Source organism: Sinohyriopsis cumingii, chromosome 16 (genome assembly GCF_028554795.1).
Source record: "Sinohyriopsis cumingii isolate HCF-2022 chromosome 16, ASM2855479v2, whole genome shotgun sequence".
NCBI lineage: Eukaryota > Metazoa > Mollusca > Bivalvia > Unionida > Unionidae > Sinohyriopsis > Sinohyriopsis cumingii.
In genome coordinates this window covers 15,921,082-15,944,986 of record NC_142976.1, presented here as the reverse complement: position 1 = coordinate 15,944,986, position 23,905 = coordinate 15,921,082, and the positions used below count along the sequence as shown (strand labels likewise).

Below are 23,905 nucleotides of genomic sequence, written 5' to 3'. Positions count from 1 at the left end.
CTCGTGAACAAAGCTAATTTTAATTATTTTAAAGAACAGTCGATACGGCCTATTTGTATACATTTCCATCAATTCTAACTCCTGTCGACTTCTTTATCTTGTAGCGCTACCCAATTAGGTTTCCCGTGGCGCCCCGGTGGGAAACGGAGCTACTTTATGGCAGACTAGTAGAAATCAATAGCGCCCCCGTTGGGAACGCGGGAAAAAGTTCAGGTAGAAATGGCTTTGCAGAAGGTTGCTAATTTTAATTCTCCATGGGTTCGTCAGGTGCTAGAGGAGATCGACAGAGAATACATAATGACTAAGCAAATTGGAACTATCCCATTTAAGAGCAACAAACACGTCAGTTCCAAGGCACGCCAGGAAAAGCATCAACGTAAACCATGACATTATTGCCATGTGCCATTCTCTAATATATATATATATATATATATATATATATATATATATATATATATATATATATATATATATATCAGACAGAACAGAAAGTGCTATCCCTGGATTCATATAGAAGAATGCTTGATAATAGTAGGCAGAATTAATATTTTAATACAAAAAAATCTATCATACAGGTTAGAGAATTTTCAAATCGTACTCTATGGAGATTCGAAACCAGGTCCTCGGGTAAACGGCATCCATCGCCTTGCCTGCTTCTGTAGGAATCCAGGGATAGCACTTTCCGTTCTGTCTGGAGTATATTTATAATTCTCTATAATTAATTATATATACCTTGATTTCTTTCACAGGAATCCTATATGGGTATACGAGAAAGCTTATCAATAGCCTCCCGTAAATCGGTGGTTCTTACCGCGGTTTTTTAATTCTTCCTCCACCAGTTACACTGGCCACCATTTATAGCCTATTATGTGCTGATAAATGGCGTTAAGCCCACAACAACAAAATCTACTATATAAAATATAATCTCTTTGTGAAATTCCATCATAAAAGTTTAACAATTTCACACACCATTAGAGCTAAGAATATTTTCTACATTCATAGTCATACAATTTAAAAAGATATTTCAAGACATTTATTGAAAAGTATCCTTAATTCGACATTGTCATTCATAAGTCTCTTTGTCGCAGATCTATTTTCGCGTGCCAGTCAATGCCAGATGTAAACTGCATGAAGCATCTCTTTGGTATGTGGCATAAATTTTGCCCTATATACCCCATCCCACCTACTTTATTCAATGACAAAAAACTTTCGTGTTTCGTTGCCGACAGAAATACAGTATGGACAGTTTAATTAAAGTGTGATGTCATATCTGGAAACGCAAGCTTGTTTTCACAATGCCTTTTAGTTTGTGTTCATATAAACGAAGATTGACGCCACTAAATATAATAAAACTGAGCGCCAAATGATGGACAACAGCTTTGAGTTTGACAATGACAGAGGATTTTATTTTGAAATGATATGTTAGGTTTAATTTTAACCTCATCATGTTAAGTACGAGTGAAGATACTTTGAGTGGGTTCTCAAACTTGAACGCATCGTGACATCAAGGCCGAGAAAAATTAAAATACTGCAATTTTTTTTAATGTTGTTGTGAGGTATTTTTGTCTGCATTGCTTTATATTTTCAGTAATTCTAGGCAGGTACTTTTTGCTCTGCATTGTTGAATATTCTCAGTAATTCTATGCAAGTATTTAAGTTGGTTTATTGTCTGGATTGTTTTATATTCCCGGTAATTCTATGTAATATGTATTAAATCCGTTTAACAAATCGAATATCTAATAAGGACATATTATAGTCTTACTGTACATCCCCGTTTGTTTGTACCCCCCCCCCCTACCGATTTCAAAAACGAGAACGTTTAATGTGATAAAAAGTGCACAGAACTAAGTCAATTGAATCATTGATTTATAATTTCTAACCTGACTGTGACCAGAATGGGACTAATGCTGGCATCCCCTGCACCATTTCATGCTTAACGGACTTTCCATATTAACACGCGCCATACTGCGTACACTATAGGCTAGTTTATGTCCATCAAACGACATAATGACGTAGTTCATCCTGTTCGGTAACTGCTGAATAATTGCGTAAATTACATAACGTTGAGAATTTGGAATTATATCCCTCTGCATATATGAACATAGAAATTAAACCGCTTTTTAAATCCACATGAAAAGCAAATTTGTAGTTGTCATTATTTTCCTTTTCTTGATTCGACATTGTAAATATCGGAAGTAGACGACTTATGTATGTTCATTTGTAGTCGTAATACACCCCTTTGCTGAAAATGGACTTGTCCAGAAACTGGAAATGGATCCGAGCATGTCTGTCTATGACAATGAAAACTTCCGTTAAGCATGAAACGCGCATAGGGATGACGGTGTTAGGGCCATTCTACTCAGAGTCAAGATAGAAACTATAAATCAATGAATGAACTGACTAAGTTCCTTGCACTTTTTATCACATTAAAGGTTTCCATTTTTTAAATCGGTGGGGGGGGGGGGTACAAACAAACGGGTTTGTATTATCAGACAGTGTAACTAGAAATATAGAATAAGTGGTAAGACCACATTAACAATCAGATTAAAACTGTAACATGGGTGCACACTCACGTAGTTTTAGTCAAACGTATTAGGGATGGGGTGCAATTTCGTCAAAAGGACTAAAAAAATTAATCTTCAATGGAAAAGCAAAATTATGAGGTTGAAGTGAGTGGGGACCTGATCCAACCATTTTATACCAGATGAATCTTTGTTTTTATTTTTAGTGTGCCATCAAACTGTATTCACCATCGTTGGATCTGTTAATGTCAATGCGACTCATCATTACCAACTGTATCCATGTACAGTCCCCGAACAAATGAGAACAGTTCTCATCATGCGTATGCAGATCAGGGTCTATGCTGGTTAACTGGAATCAAAGATGTAATGAACACCATATACCTTAATGTGCTGCTGCATTGTGCAACGTCAGATCTGGATCTATGCGTTCTGCAGTTAGGTACACGTTATACGCGGGAATCCAGAATCGTAGTCTAACAAAGCGACAACACCATGCTATCATCTCGAAGATTTGTACAAATTCAAAGTAACTTTTTCTTCCGTGGTTACTTTATTTTTTTTATTTTTTCAATAATTGGTGAACATTTTAATGTGCAAGCCAATCTATCTAAAATATTTGTGCGCTAAAACTCGTTTACCAGTGTCCAAACCAAACTCTAATAAATTTATGACACATACATTTTATCAAATTAATGGTTTTATCCTTATCAATTCTACACATGTGATAAAATTGTGTTTTTCAAACTAGTAATTAGCTGAAAGGTTATCTTGTTTTTATGAAGAGGTGGAATCTGGGCAGCACTTACTTATACTACCTAATGAGTGTTTCCTGTGTCTAAGTCATTCTATTAGTATGAATAGAACTTATTCAAAATTGAGCAAAAAGATAGACAAATAATAAAAAGTGAACTAAGACGAAAGGAAATATGGCCTAGATTATACCTTGAGTTTACTGGGTAAAATATGCTCGCTTCATTCAACTATGTATTGCAGGAAAAGAGACAGAATGTGCGCTTCTGATACAGTCTAGGGGATTGTTTTTCACACTAAAAGCCGCTGCATAATTTCTAGGAATTTGTCCGTAACAAGTTTTCAGCAGAAGAGTACATTACCCGACGAAAACACATACTGTGCACTCTGTACGCAAATATCTCTAAAGGAATCGATGAGGAAAAAAAGGACATTGTCTTACCTCTTACTTAAAAAGTAGACATTATTCTCGTTGGGATTGGCGTGTTTGTAAGTAAAAATTATAAGGGCTTTCACTCTTGACAGGGATGACGTCACAGCGCTACTGCGGCGTAAAATAGTGAAGCTCTGAAGATGGCTGTGAACAAAACTTTTTTAAAGTTCGGAACGGAAAAAGTGCAAGGGCGCTCACACTTATGGGCAATGGAGAGGGGGCAAAGTGCCCACTCCCCGGATTTTGCCTCTAAACATGTTTAGCCTACATCCGTAAAACTTAATAGATGACCAATATAGTTTGACTATACATCCCCGTTTGTTTGTACCTCTCTACCGATTTCAGTGACGAAAACATTTAATGTGATAAAAAGTGCACATAACTAAGTTAACTGAATCATTGATATGTAATTTCTAACCTGACTGACCAGAATGGCACTAATACTGGCATCCCCTGCACCTTTCATGCTTAACGGACTTTCCATACTAACACGGCGCCATATTGCATACACTATAAGCTAGCTTATTTCCATCAGACAACATAATGACGTAGTTCATCCTATTCGGTAACTGCTGGATAATTCCGTAAATTACCATAACGTTGAGAGTTCGTGAATAGAGAAATTAAACCGCTTGTTAAATCCACGTGAAAGGCAAATGTGTTATCATTTATTTCCCTTGACTGATCAGACATTGTAAATATCGGAAGCAGACGACATATATGTACATATGAAGTCGTGCACACACCCCTTTGCTGAAAATGGACTTGTCCAGAAACTGGAAATGGATCTCGAGCATGTCCGTCTGTCATATTGAAAACTTCCTTTAAGTATGAAACGCGCAGACGATGACGGTGTTATGGCCAGTCTACCACAGTCACGTCAGAAATTATAAATCAATGAATGTATTGACTAAATTCCTAGCACTTTTTATCACATTAAAATTTTCCATTATTGAAATGGGTGGGGGTACAAACAAACGGGGAGGTATAGTCAGACTATACATGTTTGTCTCACTCCACTTGAAAATAATTTCCCATGATTTAGTATCACATATTTATAACCATAATGTTAATAAAAGGGTTTTAGCATTATCCTAGTCCAGAACAGAATGACAAAACTTCGTAATTTTCGATACATGGAAGGAAATATCACTCGTCGGCACCAATATTATACGCTATTCTGCCATAGAGGTAAGGATCCGAATGGCCAGTCATGTGACCATGTTGCGTAATGTACGAAAGAACTAATAAAATTAGTTGATTTCTTCAGTTAAACTTTGGCGACTAATATAATAGACTAGCGCCAGTATTGTGCATGTCATAAAGAGTTGTACTGTGTAAGCCACAGCAAAATCGCACACATACATTTACATATCCGAACCGCATTAGTCTTTATATTTAATGCGATCAATTGAACTCGTGGCCTTTTACTAAAAGAGTCAAACAGGAGATACAGCATCGATCATTTCAATTTAAATCGAAAAGGCAAAAATCTCTTTTCTGCGTTTCCGTTGAACTAGTGCAGAATTAGCTCTAGACTAATCGATTCAAACCGTGTCATGCTTTTATTCCAATCGACTTTACAAATTATATTTGACAGCTCATGGGAGTTTGTACCATTTGCGCCACCTCAATATTACATATAAAAATCCATGCCTCACTGTTTTTTCACCGCTGAACATGTACGAAAGCAATTTCCTAACAATATCCTCCTGGGATTTACCTTCTGACATTTACAAAACCCGACTTTTCCAACAGAAACCGAGGGATTGAATTATCTTAATCCCCAGGACAAAAACAACTCTCGGGGTTTATGAGAGTAAGCACAGATGATAAATTTATAATGGTCGCCCCTGTTTGTTGCTTTCACGGTACCCCCAGGGGGCGCTGCTTATTTCCTAAGTAGTCTTCATTCCGGTTATAACCAACGCCCCGTAGTGCTGTGGATCTAAAACTAATTACCGTCTGACTGGATATTGAAATTTCCCCGGGAGTTCGCAAATATAATAACTCCGTCTTTCTGTTTCACGGTGGTGTGTCTCTGCAACCATAGCACCCAATGTGTATTTATTTTCAACCGTGTAATTCTATATAATCCTTGCCGCATATGGCTCGTTATTTTCTCCACTAAATACCAGTCATTTACACTAGACCTCCGCAGAGTCGGTGCTATATCCAAGTTTTCTCTCAAAAAGCATTAATGAAAACCCCAGGAATCTAATGTTGATCAAATATACATAGCGGACAATTCTAAAGAGAATCTTGTTCTTGTTTGTGCAAACACTTCGAACTAAACGACATCTCTGGAGTAATGAATCAAACATGTTCCTGTATAGAATACCGTTCATTAGGACAAGTATTTCTCTGAAGCTTGATTGGAACTAAATGTTAGATTCACGAATATAATATCTTCAATTGAACCCTGGAATGTGCTAACACATACAATGTAGTTCTGAACAGATAGGGGCGGGGGGGGGGGAGTGAGTATCATGAGATGTATTTTGAAGAAGAAAAAAAGGTTTTTGTATGTGTGTATGCATATATGTACGCACGCACGCAGGTACGTACGTATGCATGTATGTATGTTGTATGTATGTACGTATGTATTGTTATATATATATATATACACACACGCACATAATGTGTGTGTGCATATGTATATATGTGTATGTGAGAAAATATGTATATCTATGTATATGTGGGGAGTGTACCTGTCTTATGTTTCACTAGACTTTATAAATACATAGAAATATCTAACAAATAGCAGAACTCTCTTTAAATTTTACTTAATATTTTTATTACATTTTGACCGATGATTGATGATTAAACAATTATGTGTTTTAAGATTCCCACCGTGACGGATATGAAAAACAAAACAAAATAGGAAACGCACGCTGTCTGTAAACAGTTGAAGGTATAAACAAAACGATCCGCGTGTGAAAATTGTATAAGGGTTTCAGATTTATTTTATTTTATTTTATGATATGCTTCATTTATGAACTTCTTGTTCACTTTTAACCTCTGGGTTCGTTATCAAACTTAGTGTGTGTGTGTGTGTGTGTGTGTGTGTGTGTGTGATTGAGATTTTTAAAGTAGCCTTAACAATGTTTTCAGTCATATCGCTATGATGTCTGCAGTGTGGCAGTTTATAGTGATGTCTAGCACTGGGGCGTCATGCCGCAGACACGTAGCATGATGTCCCACCAAGACACATTATCCAGACACCAGACCGACCAGTCCTAACACTAACCTTTTAATGTTGAGCGCCTAGCGAGGAAGCTGTTAGTACTATATTTTACAAGTCTTTGGTATGACTCAGCCGATGTTCAAACCCGCGACCTCCCGGATCCGAGGCGGACGCTTTGACCACTAGGCCACCGGAGCGATATATCAAAATTGGTAAAGAAGTGGATGATAGGGCTGAAAACAACCTGGCTTAAAGTGAAGTGCGTGCGATATGTAAAAACATTATGTTGTGAATCTATGATAGCATTTTACCTGATAGGCCGCATTCCAGATTTCTATGATCCATAAATTGGACAAGATTGTCGAAGGTGGCGCTACAAGTCTCGCATCGGAATGCTTCGGTATGCATTTCGTCATTTTCCTTCGCACAAGTTGCTACGTTTTTTGTTTTCGTTGCACCAGTTTCGACGTTTTCTTGTGCTGATAGCCGCAGTGATTTTGCAACTGAAAAGATGAATAAGAAACATGTTTTTTACTGTGAAATAGAGCTTGCAAAGTAAACGGTTTCCATACATTTATATCTAAAATAACAAACAAGGAATAACATTGTGTTCTATCACATGATGCATAACACACCTCTGTTGGGTGATTGTCGTTCGTATGTAGGCAGGTGAGTAGGTAGATAGGTTGGTAGATAGATAGATAGATAGATAGACAGATAGATAGATACATATGCAGACAGGCAGACAGGCAGGCAGCCAGGCAGACAGACAGACAGACAGACCGATTGATAGATTGATGGAGACGTGTTTTTAGATAGATACAGACATATGTTTACCTTGTAGCAACACTAGTGAAGCTTGGTCCTGCTAAAACATGGTTAAAAGTCGCAACATGCAAAGTACCGAAAAACGTCTGACGTAGGATATGCCCGTCATTACTGCATGCGTGATGCGAAGGCCAGACTCGCACATTGCAATGCACTGGAGAAGACCAATAACCATTTTCAAAGTTTTCCAAATGTAGTTAAGCAGGAGGCTCTACGTAAAGGAACCTGAACTTCCAACAAGCATTATTCGGGTCCGGATTCGTGAACATAGAAATCGATCCTCACCAAGATGCGTCCATACTTTAAAAAGAGTAAAATTGTCTTGTCAATCTTGATTCTGACTTAAATTTTAGCCAGCCAAATAGATGGACTAAAGAATTAAATATGTCCCATACTAACCAGTAGTCCCTTCGAGTTCCTCTTCCTGGCCCTCTAAACTGGCCTCATCACCGTCTTCTCCTGCAAGACAAATATACTTAAAATCAGTGGCGTCACTCGGGTTGGTGTCACCCAGTGCGGTAGCTCATGGTGTCACCCCCATGGTCCTCCTTCCGTAACAGACCATACAGAATCCTTAGTAATGTCATTTTGGTGTCACCCCCTCTGATGGTGTCACCCGGTGCAGTCCGTACCCCCCCCCCCCGCATCTCCCTAGCGACGCCACTGCTGTGCCTGCTAGTCATGTATTTAACTATGATCGGTTATCCGCTTATGAAATCCGACTAGACCGAGCAGTGTGTGCTCTGTAAAATTTGCAATTTTTCATTTTGGTGTCACCCCTCTGAGATGGTGTCACCCAGTGCGGTCCGCACCCCCCGCACCCCCCTAGTGACGCCACTGCTTAAAATCTACCCATTTCATGTACTACGTACACACTTAAGATTTCAAAGCTATTAACATAATACGTCTGCCATACGAGACATAAACTGATTTTGCCTAACCCGAGATTTCGGTGACATTCTGAACTTTAGGGTCAATCCTACGGATCAAACCTTCACTGCACGCTGATAGTTGCCATCTGAATTATCTAGGCTGTTTACAACACAAAGAATGACCAACAAGTTGCAAATCATCAAAGTATATTTTTCATTTGCAACTTCTCATTCAAGCCTACGGTCAATTTAGTCATAGAAATAACCGAGGTAATCCGAATAGATTGCGGTTTCATTTTGTGGATTAAAAAGAGCTTATTGATATTTTTGACTAAAACACTAGTTTGGGATTATCTTGAAATAATTCTAAGACATTCTGGATTATATCATTGTCATGCATCAAAACTGTTAACATATCGGCACATTCAATGCTACTGGTACATTAGCGCATTCAAGATTGGAATTCATTTGGAACATTCTATACTTTTGGACTAGTGATAGAACATTTAGGATTCTTTAGGAGTTAACTCACGATACTGAAAGTTCCTCTTAAATTTTTATTTTGTAATTTAGAGAGTTAAATGATTTGTTGAATTTTGCTAGACTTGTAGGATTTGCTTCTTCTGTTATTCAGTCTTAGATTATAGATTCGTAACAACTGAAACAGTATTTTGTAATAGTTCTCTGAAACGACAGCCGCTCCACCTCACCCCTTTTCAAATTCATGACTGAGAGGAACTCGTTAATAATTCTTACATATACAGTGTTTGTCGGAGTCAGTCAACGCATATGCATGTATTCCTTATAAACAAATTTACCTAACATAAATACTTTTCACATAGAATGCTGCCATTGTGTATGATAAGGGTGCACAACCTTTTACGGGCAAAATAAAATAAATTTCCTGCCTATGAAGAAAATTCCCAGGCTCTCCCCTCTCCTCCCTTACTGAAAAGCTATAGTCCGTCCCTAAATAAATCTCTCCCCTCTTCTCCCTTACTAAAAAGCTATAGTCCGTCACTGAATAAATATCTCCCCTCTTCTCCCTTACTAGAAAGGTATAGACCGTCCCTGAATAAATCTCTCCCCTCTTCTCCCTTACTAAAAAGCTATAGTCCGTCCCTGAATAAATGTTTCTGAGTATCAGCATCTATGAGACAGAGAGAGAGAGAGAGAGCAAAATCTGGACAACGAACCATGATTATACTTACGTCTTGAAAGACGTAATCACGTTAGCCTTCCACAGTTTATGGAAGTTTAATAAGATCACAGAAAAAATAAAATATTTGTAATCTGGAGAGGAAAACTCAACTTTTTAGAGGCAAAACTTCAAATTTCATTTATTAAGGACGCAGAAAAAGCTTAAAAAAATTCAGATGAAAAATACATTTAGAGGATAAAAAAAACACACGTTATTTCGACCAAAAAATATAATACGAGTGTTCATGGGAAAATACTAGTTTAACTCTTATTTGGCTTCTATAATACTTCGATTTATTACATGTTTCATAACTTGATACCGAAATATATCAATGGCCAAAAAAAAGGTCATATCGCCCCAGTGGCAGTATTACTTTTATCGCCAAAGTAGCGATATCACCTTTGGAGCTGCTTTCTTTTCTAAGTTAGGAAATATATCTGCCCATATATATGTTATTCAAATCTGTATTTCCACATTTAGCACTATTTAATTTTTCTTCTCCCCCCCCCCCCCACTTCAGGATGAACAGTTCTTAAGACCGAAGAGCTATAATATGTATTTATTTATTTAATCAGTAAGTAGGCTCCATTTAAAAACAAATACCTGAAATAAACAAGAAAGTTTTAAAACTTAGTTTTTCACGTGAATCCTGCAAATTATTAGGAAATGAACTTACATGGCCTCTTGCTATCTGATACTATGTCACCCGTACAATAATCGTTCGCCTTATACGCTCTATGACAAGTGTACACATTTTTAGTGAACACGTTTGGTTAGATATAGCAACACGATTTTTATGTAGCGATTCTAACTATCAACACAATTTTAGTTATTTTTAAAAACGATGGAGGAATTGGGTATTGATGGGTGTTCTTTGCAAAAATAAACATCTCTTCATTTTCGTTTGGAAACAGGCATTAATTGAAAAACTACATAATCTGAAGCATTAATCGTACAAGTTCAATTTTGTGAAAGGTCACTGTCCAAAATAAATATCGTAAATTTCGGAACTTCTTTTTGTAGATGTAGTAATCCAGCTACTAATCGCATTGGCACAGAATGGAGACACAAACCATGCAAATCGACGATTGTTGCCTTAAATATATATAATAAAAAGAAAATCTACAGTTTTAGTCAGTTTAATCATGTATACATACTCAAAACGTGTAAAATCCTATATTTATCAGTGGTTTATTTTCATATTTAGGATTTTCTGACTTTGAATTTCTTCACAAAACCCATTCAGTGCTTGGCTATGAATCATAACAACGCTTCAGCTGATATTTTCCCCAAATTTAAGATTAACAAGGACAGTTGCCACGTCGTGTGAGGGGATGTCATTAACAAGGACAGTTTCCACGTAGTGTGAGGGGATGCCATTAACAAGGACAGTTGCCACGTTGTGTGTGAGGGGATGTCATTAACAAGGACAGTTGCCACGTCGTGTGAGGGGATGTCATTAACAAGGACAGTTTCCACGTCGTGTGAGGGGATGTCATTAACAAGGACAGTTTCCACGTAGTGTGAGGGGATGTCATTAACAAGGACAGTTGCCACGTCGTGTGAGGGGATGTCATTAACAAGGACAGTTGCCACGTCGTGTGAGGGATGTCATTAACAAGGACAGTTTCCACGTCGTGTGAGGGGATGTCATTAACAGGACAGTTTCCACGTCGTGTAATGGGATGTCATTAACAAGGACAGTTTCCACGTCGTGTGATGGGATGTCATTAACAAGGACAGTTTCCACGTCGTGTGAGGGGATGTCATTAACAAGGACAGTTGCCACGTCGTGTGAAGGATGTCAGCTTATTATTATTTATTTAAACTGCAATTATAACTGATCAGAATGTGTGCTTTTATCACATTTTCTTTTACGGCACTATTTCACACAAACATAAAAACGCGACTTGTGTCATCACGACACGTGTACTGCACTGACAATCGATTCACCATGACCTTACAAGATATTTCATTTAAATGTTTTAAGAAAAAGTGTTTTGAACTAAAGTTATTGCTTTATGGCAGTTTTATTCCGTCTGTAAGATGAAAAGTAGCTGGAAAATTTCCAGTTTCTCATGGACCATTTTGATATTGTGACTAAACTTTATTCATCTCCGGATGAAGCTGACTGTACTCCCCATCAAATTTGTATATTTCTCTCGTCAATCATTGTATAGGTGCAATAAACATAGTACAAGAAGACTGGTAGGTTTTGGTATCAGATCATTGATAAAAACTTATGCGCATGTTTTTATATGTCTGTTATTGATTTTGTCTATACTCTTTTTTTGGAAATGTCCTGTAAATTCAGCAGTTCTTACAAGTAATGATCAAATTATATATTTCTGATAGATATCGAAATATATCAGTGGAAAAAAGATATCTCCACAGAGGCAATATCACTTTTGGAAAAACTGTTCCCATTTAGGAAATATATTTGCCCTTATGTATGTTTTTCAAACTTGTATTTCCATATTTAGAATAATTTCATTTTCTTCTTTCACTGCTACTTCTCTCTCTCTCTCCCTCCCTCTCGCTCACTCCCACAAAAACATAATGTGCAGATCTTAAACTGTCAACTGTAGACCCTCTAGTGAGCATTTAAGCAATCAATGTAGTGTGTTATGTATATTTAATTTAATTGCTTGCTTGTTAGTTTTAAAAAAAATGATTCCATTACATGTTATTGTAATGTAACATTGTATGCTGGACTTGATCTTGTCCAAAACGGAGTTTATTTCTGCTAGACCTGATTGACTTTTTTATTTATTTCATTTTAATCCATCAACTAATAAATAGCTAAAATTATTATTTGGGTCAGGGTTTTGGATTTTCCTAAGTGAATTTTACTGGTTAAGGTTTTGATTTTGTAAACATCAGGATCATTCTAGAAGGTTATTTTCCATTAGGCAATGGGTTAGTTTAGAAAATGCTAATTGTGACCTGGGGACTATATAATCTTGTAATTGTGAGGACTTGGTCGTTCGTGCTTTAAAATCTAGCACTTTCAAGTTGTATTATGTTGTGACCAGTTGGCTGAATGTCATTTTCTTCAAATTATTGAATTCAAGTGATTATTATTTTTCTGGAAATACAAGTGTTCTGATAAGATTCTTGGATAAAGACATTCACTGGAATTTATAGTATATTCAAACATGGAATTATATTACAGTTTTTCAACAAAAGACTGCTGACACATCAGCATTCCATATGCTAAAACAGACACGTCATCGCCTTCAGTTTTAGATATCTTCGGGACTTATACTTAGTTTTATTCAGGTCTTTATATTTTAGGACTTGTGTAAAATTCTTGGATTATTTTGGGATTTAATTCGCAATATCGTAAGTTCTTTTCTCTCATTTTCACTTTGTATTCAGGGGAAATAAATTATTACTTAAATTTTAACAAATTTTTTTTGTTTTTCACTCTTTTCTGGTACTACTTTAAGAGCATAGGCTCGTAACACAAGTGCCATAAAGAAATGCCAAGAAAAACGAACTCCAAACAGCTAAACGCCTCTTAGTTTTCTACCTGAATCATGGAAACCGTCATTGACTGGACTTACATGACCTGCTGGTACGTGTTACCTATGCAGTATCGTATACCTCTGATACTCTATGACAAACGACAAAACACATTTTAGTGGAGAAAATCGTGATTAAATATACTATTAAACATTTTAAAGTAGCAAGTTTAACTCGCATTACATAAACGTGTTTAAAAACGTCTGATAAATCGGGTGTTGATTAGTATTGATTGCAAATCAAAATTAAGTGACAATCCAAAATTTGATACAGCGTCTGTTACCGAACTAGACTGCAAATTTCCGGGACCACAAAAAACCACTCTACAATTTAGAGATAATATAATGGATGACGATCCTTACTAGAGAATTCACGATCATTAAAACCTGTTCTTTAAAGATATTACGTTCTAAAGTCCTTCTGATACGACCGAGCTGTGATGTTTCTGCATTACCCAACAGCATAAATCAATGCACGAGATGTTTTAACAAAAATAAAAATTCTCTTCGTTTTCAAACGAATACAGTCATTATTTTGACAAACTACAGAAACTGAAGCATGTCATATGCTAAAGTTTTTAAACATCGCTGTCCCAGAATTATTGTAATATTTACGTTCATTCTACTGATGTAAAATTGCTGCTGTTAATCGCACCGGCAATGAATACAGAAAATCCATGTAAGTCAACGGCTTTTGCTTTCAAAGATATATATATATATATATATATATATATATATATATATATATATATATATATATATATATATATATATATAAGAAACTCTATGTTTGTTTGTTTTGGAAGTAGTTATATGGAAATATTTCACGAGGGAAGTGGAGACATTGTTTTGTCACGAGTGAAAATACAATCTTTCCATTTCAGGAGTAAATATTTCAGTAAATCTACTAAAAAACTTAGATATCCTGTTTGTATTTGAATCTTCTGTGTATCACAACCGTTGCTCCCATGTGGAAAAGGTATCGGAGAAAAGTGTGACCGTGCACCATGCTGATATCTAATGTGTTTTATACAACTATTATATTTATTTAAAATGTATTCCCTGAGCGTACAGATGTCAGCTTGTGCACTTTAATCCGAAAGAAGATTTTACAGCTTCAAGGTACAGAATAATAATCAAGTCTTAATCAATATTTACATGACGGTATCAATGTTATAGCTTATTTCCGTCCTGGATGTTCATATTTACATGACGGTGTAAATGTTCTCGCTTATTTCCATCCTAAATGTCATATCTACATGACGGTATCAATGTTCTCCCTTATTTCCAACCTAAATGTTCATACTTACATGACTGTAAAAACGTTCTCGCTTATTACCATGATGGATGCTCACATTTACATGACGGTATCAATGTTCTCCCTTATTTCCATGCTGAATGTCCATATTTACTTGACGGTATAAATGTTCTCGCTTATTTCCATGATGAATGTCAATGTCCATATTTTCACGACGGTATCAACGTTGTAGCTTAGTTCTGTCTTCGATGTTCATATTTACATGACGGTATCAATGTCCTCGCTTATTTCCATCCTAAATGTCATATTTTCATGACGGTATCAATGTTCTCGCTTATTTCCATCCTAAATGTCATATTTTCATGACGGTATAAATGTTCTCGCTTATTTCCATCCTGGATGTTCATATTTTCATGACGGTATAAATGTTCTCGCTTATTTCCATGCTGGTATCAATGTTCTCGCTTATTTTCGTCCTGGATGTTCATGTTTACATGACGGTAAAAATGTTCTCGCTTATTTCCATGCTGAATATCCATGTTTACATGACGGTAAAAATGTTCTCGCTTATTTCCATGCTGAATATCCATGTTTACATGACGGTATAAATGTTCTCGCTTATTTCTATCCTGGATGTGCACCGTACACAGCTTTGTTGGCAAGTGTTTCAAGTTTAACATTTTCTTTTCTCAAATTCCACTAACTGTTCCGCTCCCCATTCTGGACTACTTGCATGACTGCTTATGCTCTTAGTATCACGGTGGAAATAAACCTACCTCTCTCTCTCTCTCTCTCTCTCTCACACACACACACACACACACACACACACACACTATATATATATATATATATATATATATATATATATATATATATATATATATATATATATATATATATATATATATATTCCGATACACTCCTCTCGTGGAATTTATTTTACCCATGTGAATGGTCTGAAATGTAGTACCGGCCCAACTGAATTTAATTTAGTCTATGCCATTATTAATTTAGACTATGCCATTGTTAATTTAGACTATACCATTGTTAATTTTGATTATACCATTGTTAACGTTAAAAGTTTTTGTCCAGCTTATTTTTCCTGTCTCATTCTACGTGTTTCCATGTGGTTTTTCCTTTACGAGAAAGAGAGAGAGAGAGAGAAGTAAAATATGAGATCTAAGTCGATTTATGTTATGTGTTTTATTCATTTAATGAAAATAGAACTGCGAATGCCGAGAGTTTTATTCATTTTCTGTCCTATTTTAACAATAATTATTAAGAAAAAAATCTGAAAATTGATTAGTTGTTAGGAATATACAGCAGACGAGTTGTTAGGAATATACAGCAGACTGGTTTACTTCTCCAGAGCCATGTCCTATTTAATTTCAATTTCTAACAGTACCTGGACTGATACTATCGTTTATGTATCAACAATCCATCTCCAATAATAGTAAACGGAGTTTCTTGAAATTTCTTTCCTTATGTACCCCCTCATATAGAGCCTAACTCCCTGGCACACTAACCTTCGTGGAACGTCCCGGGAGCTCTCTGCTGGAGACGAAGAGGGATATATCCGTTAGCGCGCGGCTGACCTCGACTGTGTATAACTCACAGCGGGGGACAGTAAAAAGAGGTTTGAACTGAATCTGGCCTATTATTACTAAAATATTCAGTGCGAATAGCAGACAGGTGCGGCAAGGACCCGCCATGGGAACACGTTTGACAGTATTTTTATTGATTAACCTTTCGAATTAATAGAATCAAGCAAACCTTACACTCTGGAGCACAGCATAGCAACCTAGAGGCATGTGGCGATCCTCAAGACACATACTGCATACAAAGGAAGATCGAACTACAAATTCCCAACTTTATTTGTTGTATCCAATTCCGAATCTAAAAGGTACACATACCTTGTCGACAAATGTTTGCGCATGCTTGAAATTTTAGATTATTTAGCGTTTTTACTATATAGAAGAAATTTTTTAACAAAAACCAATAAAAAATAAACCACCAAAACAGTTCCTACTAAAAAGATATTAAAAGAGTTATAATATAAAAGTGGATAAATATGTTCAACATCAGATACATTATTCTGAAGGACGTAAACAAATGGTCTCGGCGGTAAGTGTGACCGACATGCGACCCATAGGGTGCATGTTCGAAAGATATGCAGACGACTGCCCTTTTTTTGTTAAAAAAGATGTTGATTTATAAAAGTGAGAAGGATTCTTTTTTGTAATTTCATTTTTACTCTTGTAAATCCGCAGAAACATGAGCTAAATATGGTTTTTTACATATCTGGAGACAGTGACTGATACATTTTCAAACAGCGTTTGTAAGCTATGGAAACAACCGTCAGTCGCCTGTCACTTTAGTGTCAGTGTTGTAATATTATGGTTGCGTCATGCACCGCTTCTTTGCAGTGAATCGTAATTCGCTGCATGTAGCCTTGGCGCCTAAATTTCACGGTCGCATCATTTCAAAAGATAGTCTTGCATGTTAAAATGACTGGCTGGAGCAAAACGTTCACTCAGATTTTCAATCGAAACCGTGTGATCAATGATAAACAAACTAGACTGTCAGACAAACGTATTCATTTTATTTATGATCACCTTATAAATATGACCGCCTAAGAAATAACTCACTGGAAGTATTTATATTATCCAAATGGATTACACCCATGATGGATTCAGTATAACTGATTGGAAGTATGTTTCTTTTTTATATATTAAATTGGCATTTGAGTATGATGGATTTAGTGTAACTGTTCCTACAAAAGGTACACGGCACGCATCAGTGTTGCACAATTTTATGTTTCTGTTAAACGTTTCCCTTATAAGAAATCTATTTTTAAAAAGGTGCTAACGTCCTCTGCCAAACTCAGTCATATTTAAATCAGTCTCAGTAAATATGCCGTAAACTCAGTCAGAATGTGTGCATCGTCCCATACCCCACTCCCTCCTCCCACACTCCCTAACCCGATCCAATTAAAAATGTTACTAATTATATTTTACATTAGATACTTAATAAGAATGGAAACAAAAAAGGTATCAAATTTTATTGGCCATTTCATACAAACTTTCGCGATTCTAATGTCCGCTATTTTTTGATAAATTTAGACTCCTTATTGAACAGTAAGTAATAAATTTCAATATCTTGCATTTTCCTGATTCGTAACACAAATACATAAAAATATAATGAATTATGAACTTTTCGCACCTTTTTTTATTTAAAGTTCTCTTATTCGTTCATTTGTATAAAAAAAATCTTTATCGGAAATACCATTTACGTGTATTTATTTCCTCGTATTCGATATATGGTATATATGAATTGACAATCGTCTGTAAAACAAGCTCCTTACTGTGAAATGAGACCAATTTTTGCAAAGTTTTGCTTGGACATATCGCTGAGCTATTGCATTTGTATTTATTGAGACGATCATCTGCCGTATCGCAATGGGTGGCAATTTATAGTGACGTCTAGCACTGGAGCATCATGCCGCACACATGTAGCACGTACGTACGTACCTTCCTACCTTCCTACCTACCTACCTACATACATACATATTGTAACTTAAACGGTTAATAAAAGTCGTGACTCAGTTCGCCAACCATATCTAAAAAAATAATAAGGGTACTGTACTGAAAAGCAATGTGCGAGGAGCCGGTTTTGGAACACTCACCAAATTTTATCGTCTCATGATACGTTGTTACAGTGGTTGTATGAATTTTAGGCTAAAAAAAAAAACAAAACAAGGATACGTTGTTACAGTGGCTGTACGAAATTTCGGACTAAAAAACAACAACATGCCTTCCATTTATCAACAATGGGGAGGTTAATGAAGTGGAACCGCGTGATGTTAAGCGTCTCGTCATCTTTTTAAAATTCTTGGAAAATTAATATTTTAAGTGAAAGATGCTGAATTTTGTTTCGGATTATCAGACGAGACTTTTTACAGATCTACATATATACATACATACAGGTATGCACGTATATATACATACATACACGTATGCACGCAGATATATTTATATACAGGTATGTACGCATATATACATACATACAGGTGTGCACGCATATATACATATATATGGTGATAAAGAGACAAATTATGCAACATTTTTTGGACCTTTGCTTGATTCCTTTCGTTATTTTTATAAAAGCATTTGCTATCGTCAAGGAGAGATTATTGTGGGAAGAACGCATCTTTCTTAAACGGTGGGGACCCCGACTGTTTTAGAATGACAGATGGGATCCCTACCACTCTCACATTGACGGTGGAGACCGCGACTGTGTATCCTATGACCAACAATCTCCAGGGTTCGTCCAATTTTATCAAGGTACATAATGCGCTAAGTTGATTTGGAAGTATACATCAGAGATATACCACTACGACTACTACAACTTGTATTAATAATCGTCATACTGCATGCATTATTTTACACTGTTTCAAATTTCCCATAATTACAGAAGTCATTTATTTATTCGTTTTACTGACAAAACTCAGCATCATAAACCTTAAGCTATTGACCAGCTGTTAGACTAAATTAATGCGGCTGAAACCAAGATTGTTTTCCATTACATCGACTTCAACCGGCCAAGTTTCATAGTTTCCAGTGAGCTCAAGAAATTCAAGCCATGGTTTGAACAAATTCATCGTCTGAACCATGAATGAAGAGACACACACACAGAGACGGTCGAACGGGTGGACAAATAGACTGAGACATAAGTAGATAGATGTAGTCATCATTCACTCCTAATCGATTAGTGTAGGAGTACACACTGATGGACATATCGTGATGTCATTGGGTGTATACGAAGCGGTATACAGGTCAAGTCAATACAAGAAAATACATCAAGTGAAAAGTGACGTCATTATCGAATAGGAAGGGGCGCCATCGTACTTAGACCGATGATAACATCTTTCGTCAGTTTGTTCGTTTTTATTTGACAAATTGCTTTTGTACACCCTAAGTAACTCTCGTTAAAATTCCCTTTTCAACTGTTCTCTCGGTAATGTCCATTCTCTCTTATAACAAGTCAATACTACTAGTGATAAGGGGTAAGCACAAATAAGATATCGATAATCGATGAGCCTAATTCAAATCTTGTAATAGATTAATAAATTAATAAATAAATTTCGATGAAAAAGCCAAGAAGGCATTTTTTTTATTGTGATATAATGCAGTTAAAGGTGCTGAGAAATATGTTCACTTTTATAATGTGCACACTCAGTTTTGCTGCAGAACGTCTTATGTATTCAAATGGGTCATTAAAAAAAACAAGTTAGAAATAACACAATGGAGTAAAGCTAGTGTCCGTATGTCAGTCTAACCTCGGGTATGGCACTTATGCGTGACAATAAAGTACAGTATAGGATATTTTGAAACACTGATACTAGACAATAACTGTCACTTATTGTCTGTCTCAGAATGTTACAATATTAAGTGCAAACTGATCGTAAACCCCGACCCCACCCCACCCCATCCCACCCCGCCATAACCGGAGGTTATGAATTTATAAAAGTTTGACGAACATGCTGGAGTGAATGTTGGAATAAATGCCGTTAATCTCTATACGAAGTCGAATTTCATTCTTGACTTCTCGCGCAAAAACGAAATATACGTGCACGAAATACGTGTGCACGGACAAAGGTCACAATGAATGCCCATCGCACTATTTTCTTGTTCGAAATGTCCAATAATTAGTCATTCATTTAGTCATAATACAGTCAAACCAGCGGCGTCAACTTGATTAAAAACCATTAATTCTCATACTTAGGTAATTCATGGATTGCATCTATATGGCTATTGTTTTTGGAAGGGTCACTTTTAATATTTCAACCATTATTTTGTGTAGGCGATGTAGCAGTAATAGTAGTAGTAGCAGCAGCAGTAGCAGTAATAGCTGTTCTTTAGAATTCGATAAAAATGGGATTAAATATCAATATGAATTAAAGCTGTACAGGTTAAAAATGTCAACATAAATTCGTATTCCATATTTAGCTACATTTCTCTAGTTTTACCTTTATGATGAGTATGTGAATGTACCTCTTGTAGCATTCATGGTTTATATAACATACTGCCATGCTATTGCACGTATAGCGATGATTTCATTTCACATGCACAATATTGAAATGTATTGTAAATGACATAACATGTTGGCTATAAAAAGGTACTTATGAACCAAGCGATTCATTCTCTAAACATTTGAGAAGCATACATTTCTCGGGCACTTTCAGAATTTTTACCTTTATCAACAAAAATACCCAGAATGATTTTCATAAATCAATATTGGCGATGTAATGTTCACAAAATAAAAACTTCAAACCAAAATGTAAAGTTTCTGTGTAAATATATACATTTAAAAAACGTAGATGCATACTCACTTTTACATGAGCGCGGTCGCGCTTGCTTCCTCCGCGACATATCCCGTCATACATGTATTTCTGATACAGCCGGCAGGTGTGGTAGATTACACTAAACTTTGTTTGACAAGCTATATGTCGCCTTCACAATTATCCATGCGATATAAAGACCCAAAGATTTCACTTCGCTTTTGAAGTGAAATCTTTCCCGACCTATACTGCATTTACATAGGTTATTTCTCAGTTTTATTCCGGCGAAACACGAGCGCAGCACGAGGCCTTCCCTACGTCACTGCCTGCATATTGAATTGGCTCGGCGGCGGAACTACCCCCCGGGGAGCGTCCCGCTGGGACTGAGGCTTTCAACCCAGCAACGTTCAATCAAGAGAAAGCAATTTGCAATTGTGCGCCAAGCTATTGTACGGAAAGAAGCATTTTTCATAGGTCTCTAAAGGGTAATTATAACTGGTATTTTCATCCTAAGCGACAGGAAGCGTACAGGAATAAAATATGGGAGAAAAGTTTCCTCCCTGGGGACCCAGCTCATGGCGAGTTCTGTTCGAATTCAGCGACTAGGCCCAGTGGGAAGGCAAACTTAATCATCTCCTAGTCGCGCTGATTCTATAAAATGTAAATAAATTGGGAATTCAGTGCATGCAATGCTGTGATGCACACGAGGGGGGAGGGTCGGCTAATGATCGAGTGGTGGTCGAGGGTCTAGAAGGAACAGTCCATGATGTCTTCGATTTTTCAGTTAAAAACATCGATGACGTTCAGCCACAAAAACAATGGTAAGACTGAAATAGTTACTGTTGAATAAGGTAGTGCATGCATGTACATATATGTGTGTATGTGTATACATTAATGTACCATGTTACACATGTTACAGTGTTCTCTTCTTTCCATAAATATACTCTAGGTTTTAGGCTCGCGAAATGTCATTACAGTATTAGCAGTCATCTGCCATGTGTCTGGAATTTAAAGGAGACTAGAAATCAAAATTTTCCTTTTACGTATGTAATTCTCTACAGATTTTAATTCGACTGCAATGTTTATAAATTAAATATCGTAAGCGGGTAGTGATTATATTGCGTGGAAGATACCACGATTCCGTAAATTGCCGAGTTTTTCCGAGTTTTAATGAGACGACAGATCACGTGGTACCGTGACGCTATACTAGCGAGTCCTCGAATACAAACATAAACATTGGCGAGCGAGGCAGACAGGAGACCACATTTGGGTTGCACATTCAAAAGTTGAATCTGTAGTCTGATATAATAGTTTATGTACTGTACTGGTAAGTACTAAAAGAAATTTGTTAGGCACAGGCCCCGGGCTGGTGACTTAAATAAACTAAAGTCCTGAATGAAATTCCACAAGCCCGGACAGTTCATACCTGTCAACTCTCAAGCCGGGAGAAAAACCTCCCGATTTTGGGGGTATTTCCTCATCTACATCCCGATCTCGAATATCTCTCAATTTTGCGCAGCGAAGTCCCGATTATTACATTATGTCTGTCAATTTTCATTTGTCAGAAGAAAAAACCCAACCCCAAACCATTTTTAAATATAAGGTATGCAATCCACAGTCTAAACTGCCACACTGCTGACATCGTAGCGATATGACTGAAAAATTGTTAAAGCTACGTTAAAAATTCAAATCACACGCACACACGTCTAAACCCGGCACTGGACGAAATAATTAATATCATACAACAGTTTTTTTTCTTCTTTTTTTCTTCTTCAGTAAATAGAACGTGAAGATTAAACATTATTCAAGTAAATTTCAGATTTTTTAAACAACTACAACAGTACTATAGTAAAAAAAAATAATTAAAAGAATAAAATTGTCACCATTTAGCTTAAATGAATGATTACGTTGAAATTTTCTCTGCAAACAAAATCGCATCTCCATTTCCGCCAAAGAAACTCGGCCAGTTAACACCTGACATTCCTCTACCGTATATGAAAAGTTTAATTACCATGATTAAATTACAAGGAATAAAACAAAATATACCATGCAGTATATGTGGCCCTAAAGAAGTAATTCTGAATAAATATTTTATTCAGCAAACAGTGTTACATGCATTAAGACTTAAACCACAGGAAATAAGGTGGGGCATAAAACGTGGGAAAAACAGTTGCCACAAGTACGGTAACTTGTGACTGCAGATTTGAACTGTTAAAATTATGTCCATGGCATCGTAAGTAACAACAAAATAGGCATCGTTTATTTGGTAATCAATTGCTGGTGCTTACACATACACGCACTGTCGAACATGGTTTCTTTGAAGTATGTCCGAAGGGCAGTTCTTTTCACAAGATCATTGTAAGGATAAGGATTCTGTTCATTAGTCACACCGGCTTTATTGTTTGCTTACTTAAATCAAAACTTTAGCTATTTTGCAATTTAGCCAGAACTGACCAGAATATGCAAAAGGGGCTTGCCATGGGGGAATAATAAGGCGTATCACAGCGAGAAAAGGCACGTCAAATGGGCAGTCGCACATTTGGGCAAGGGGGGGGGGTCAATAGTCTCTTCCCCGTTCTATTGTCAGACAGTTAATGTGAAACTTTGACCTTTTTTTTAAATCGCTCCTTTTTAAACTGCCCAAGGAATAGTTTTATATCAGTTCCAATTAATACAGATTACCGTTTATGCATACTACATGTGTACAATGCATTTTTTTTAAATTTAATTTTTATAAGATTACTGAAAATTGTGTTTTCTCGAAACACGACAGGTTTAGAATCTTATTTTTAGCAAAGCTTCCATTTGATTAAAATCAAATTTAAATTTCACCTACGACAGTGGTGATTTGATTTAGGTTGTGCCGTGTTAAGGCATGTATGTCAACATCTTGAAAATAAATTTACTCATTTCACCAGCGCGATCAAAGTTTCCTCAGGCAAACAATTTTTGTTTCGACAAGCCTGACGGGCACCTCACTTTGAATA

The 23,905-nt window shown here is 36.5% G+C and overlaps 1 protein-coding gene across 2 annotated transcripts in view; it reads right to left on the bottom strand.

Moving 5' to 3' along the window:
- The window catches only part of LOC149779988 (zinc finger protein 423-like), a 92,065-nt gene extending 70,519 nt beyond the window's left edge, over positions 1-21,546 (bottom strand). The window contains exons 1-3 of one of the 2 annotated variants that reach the window (XM_089936713.1): positions 20,970-21,546; positions 8,120-8,179; positions 7,204-7,395 (exon numbers count right to left, since the gene is read on the bottom strand). In XM_089936713.1, the coding sequence (XP_089792839.1) occupies positions 7,204-7,395; positions 8,120-8,179; positions 20,970-21,009 (292 nt within the window). In that variant the 5' untranslated portion in view covers positions 21,010-21,546. Of the gene's footprint in view, positions 1-7,203; positions 7,396-7,729; positions 7,863-8,119; positions 8,180-20,969 lie in introns of those variants that run through there. The other variant, XM_089936714.1, reaches the window with a different exon arrangement.
- Between the last annotated feature and the right edge of the window lie 2,359 nt (positions 21,547-23,905).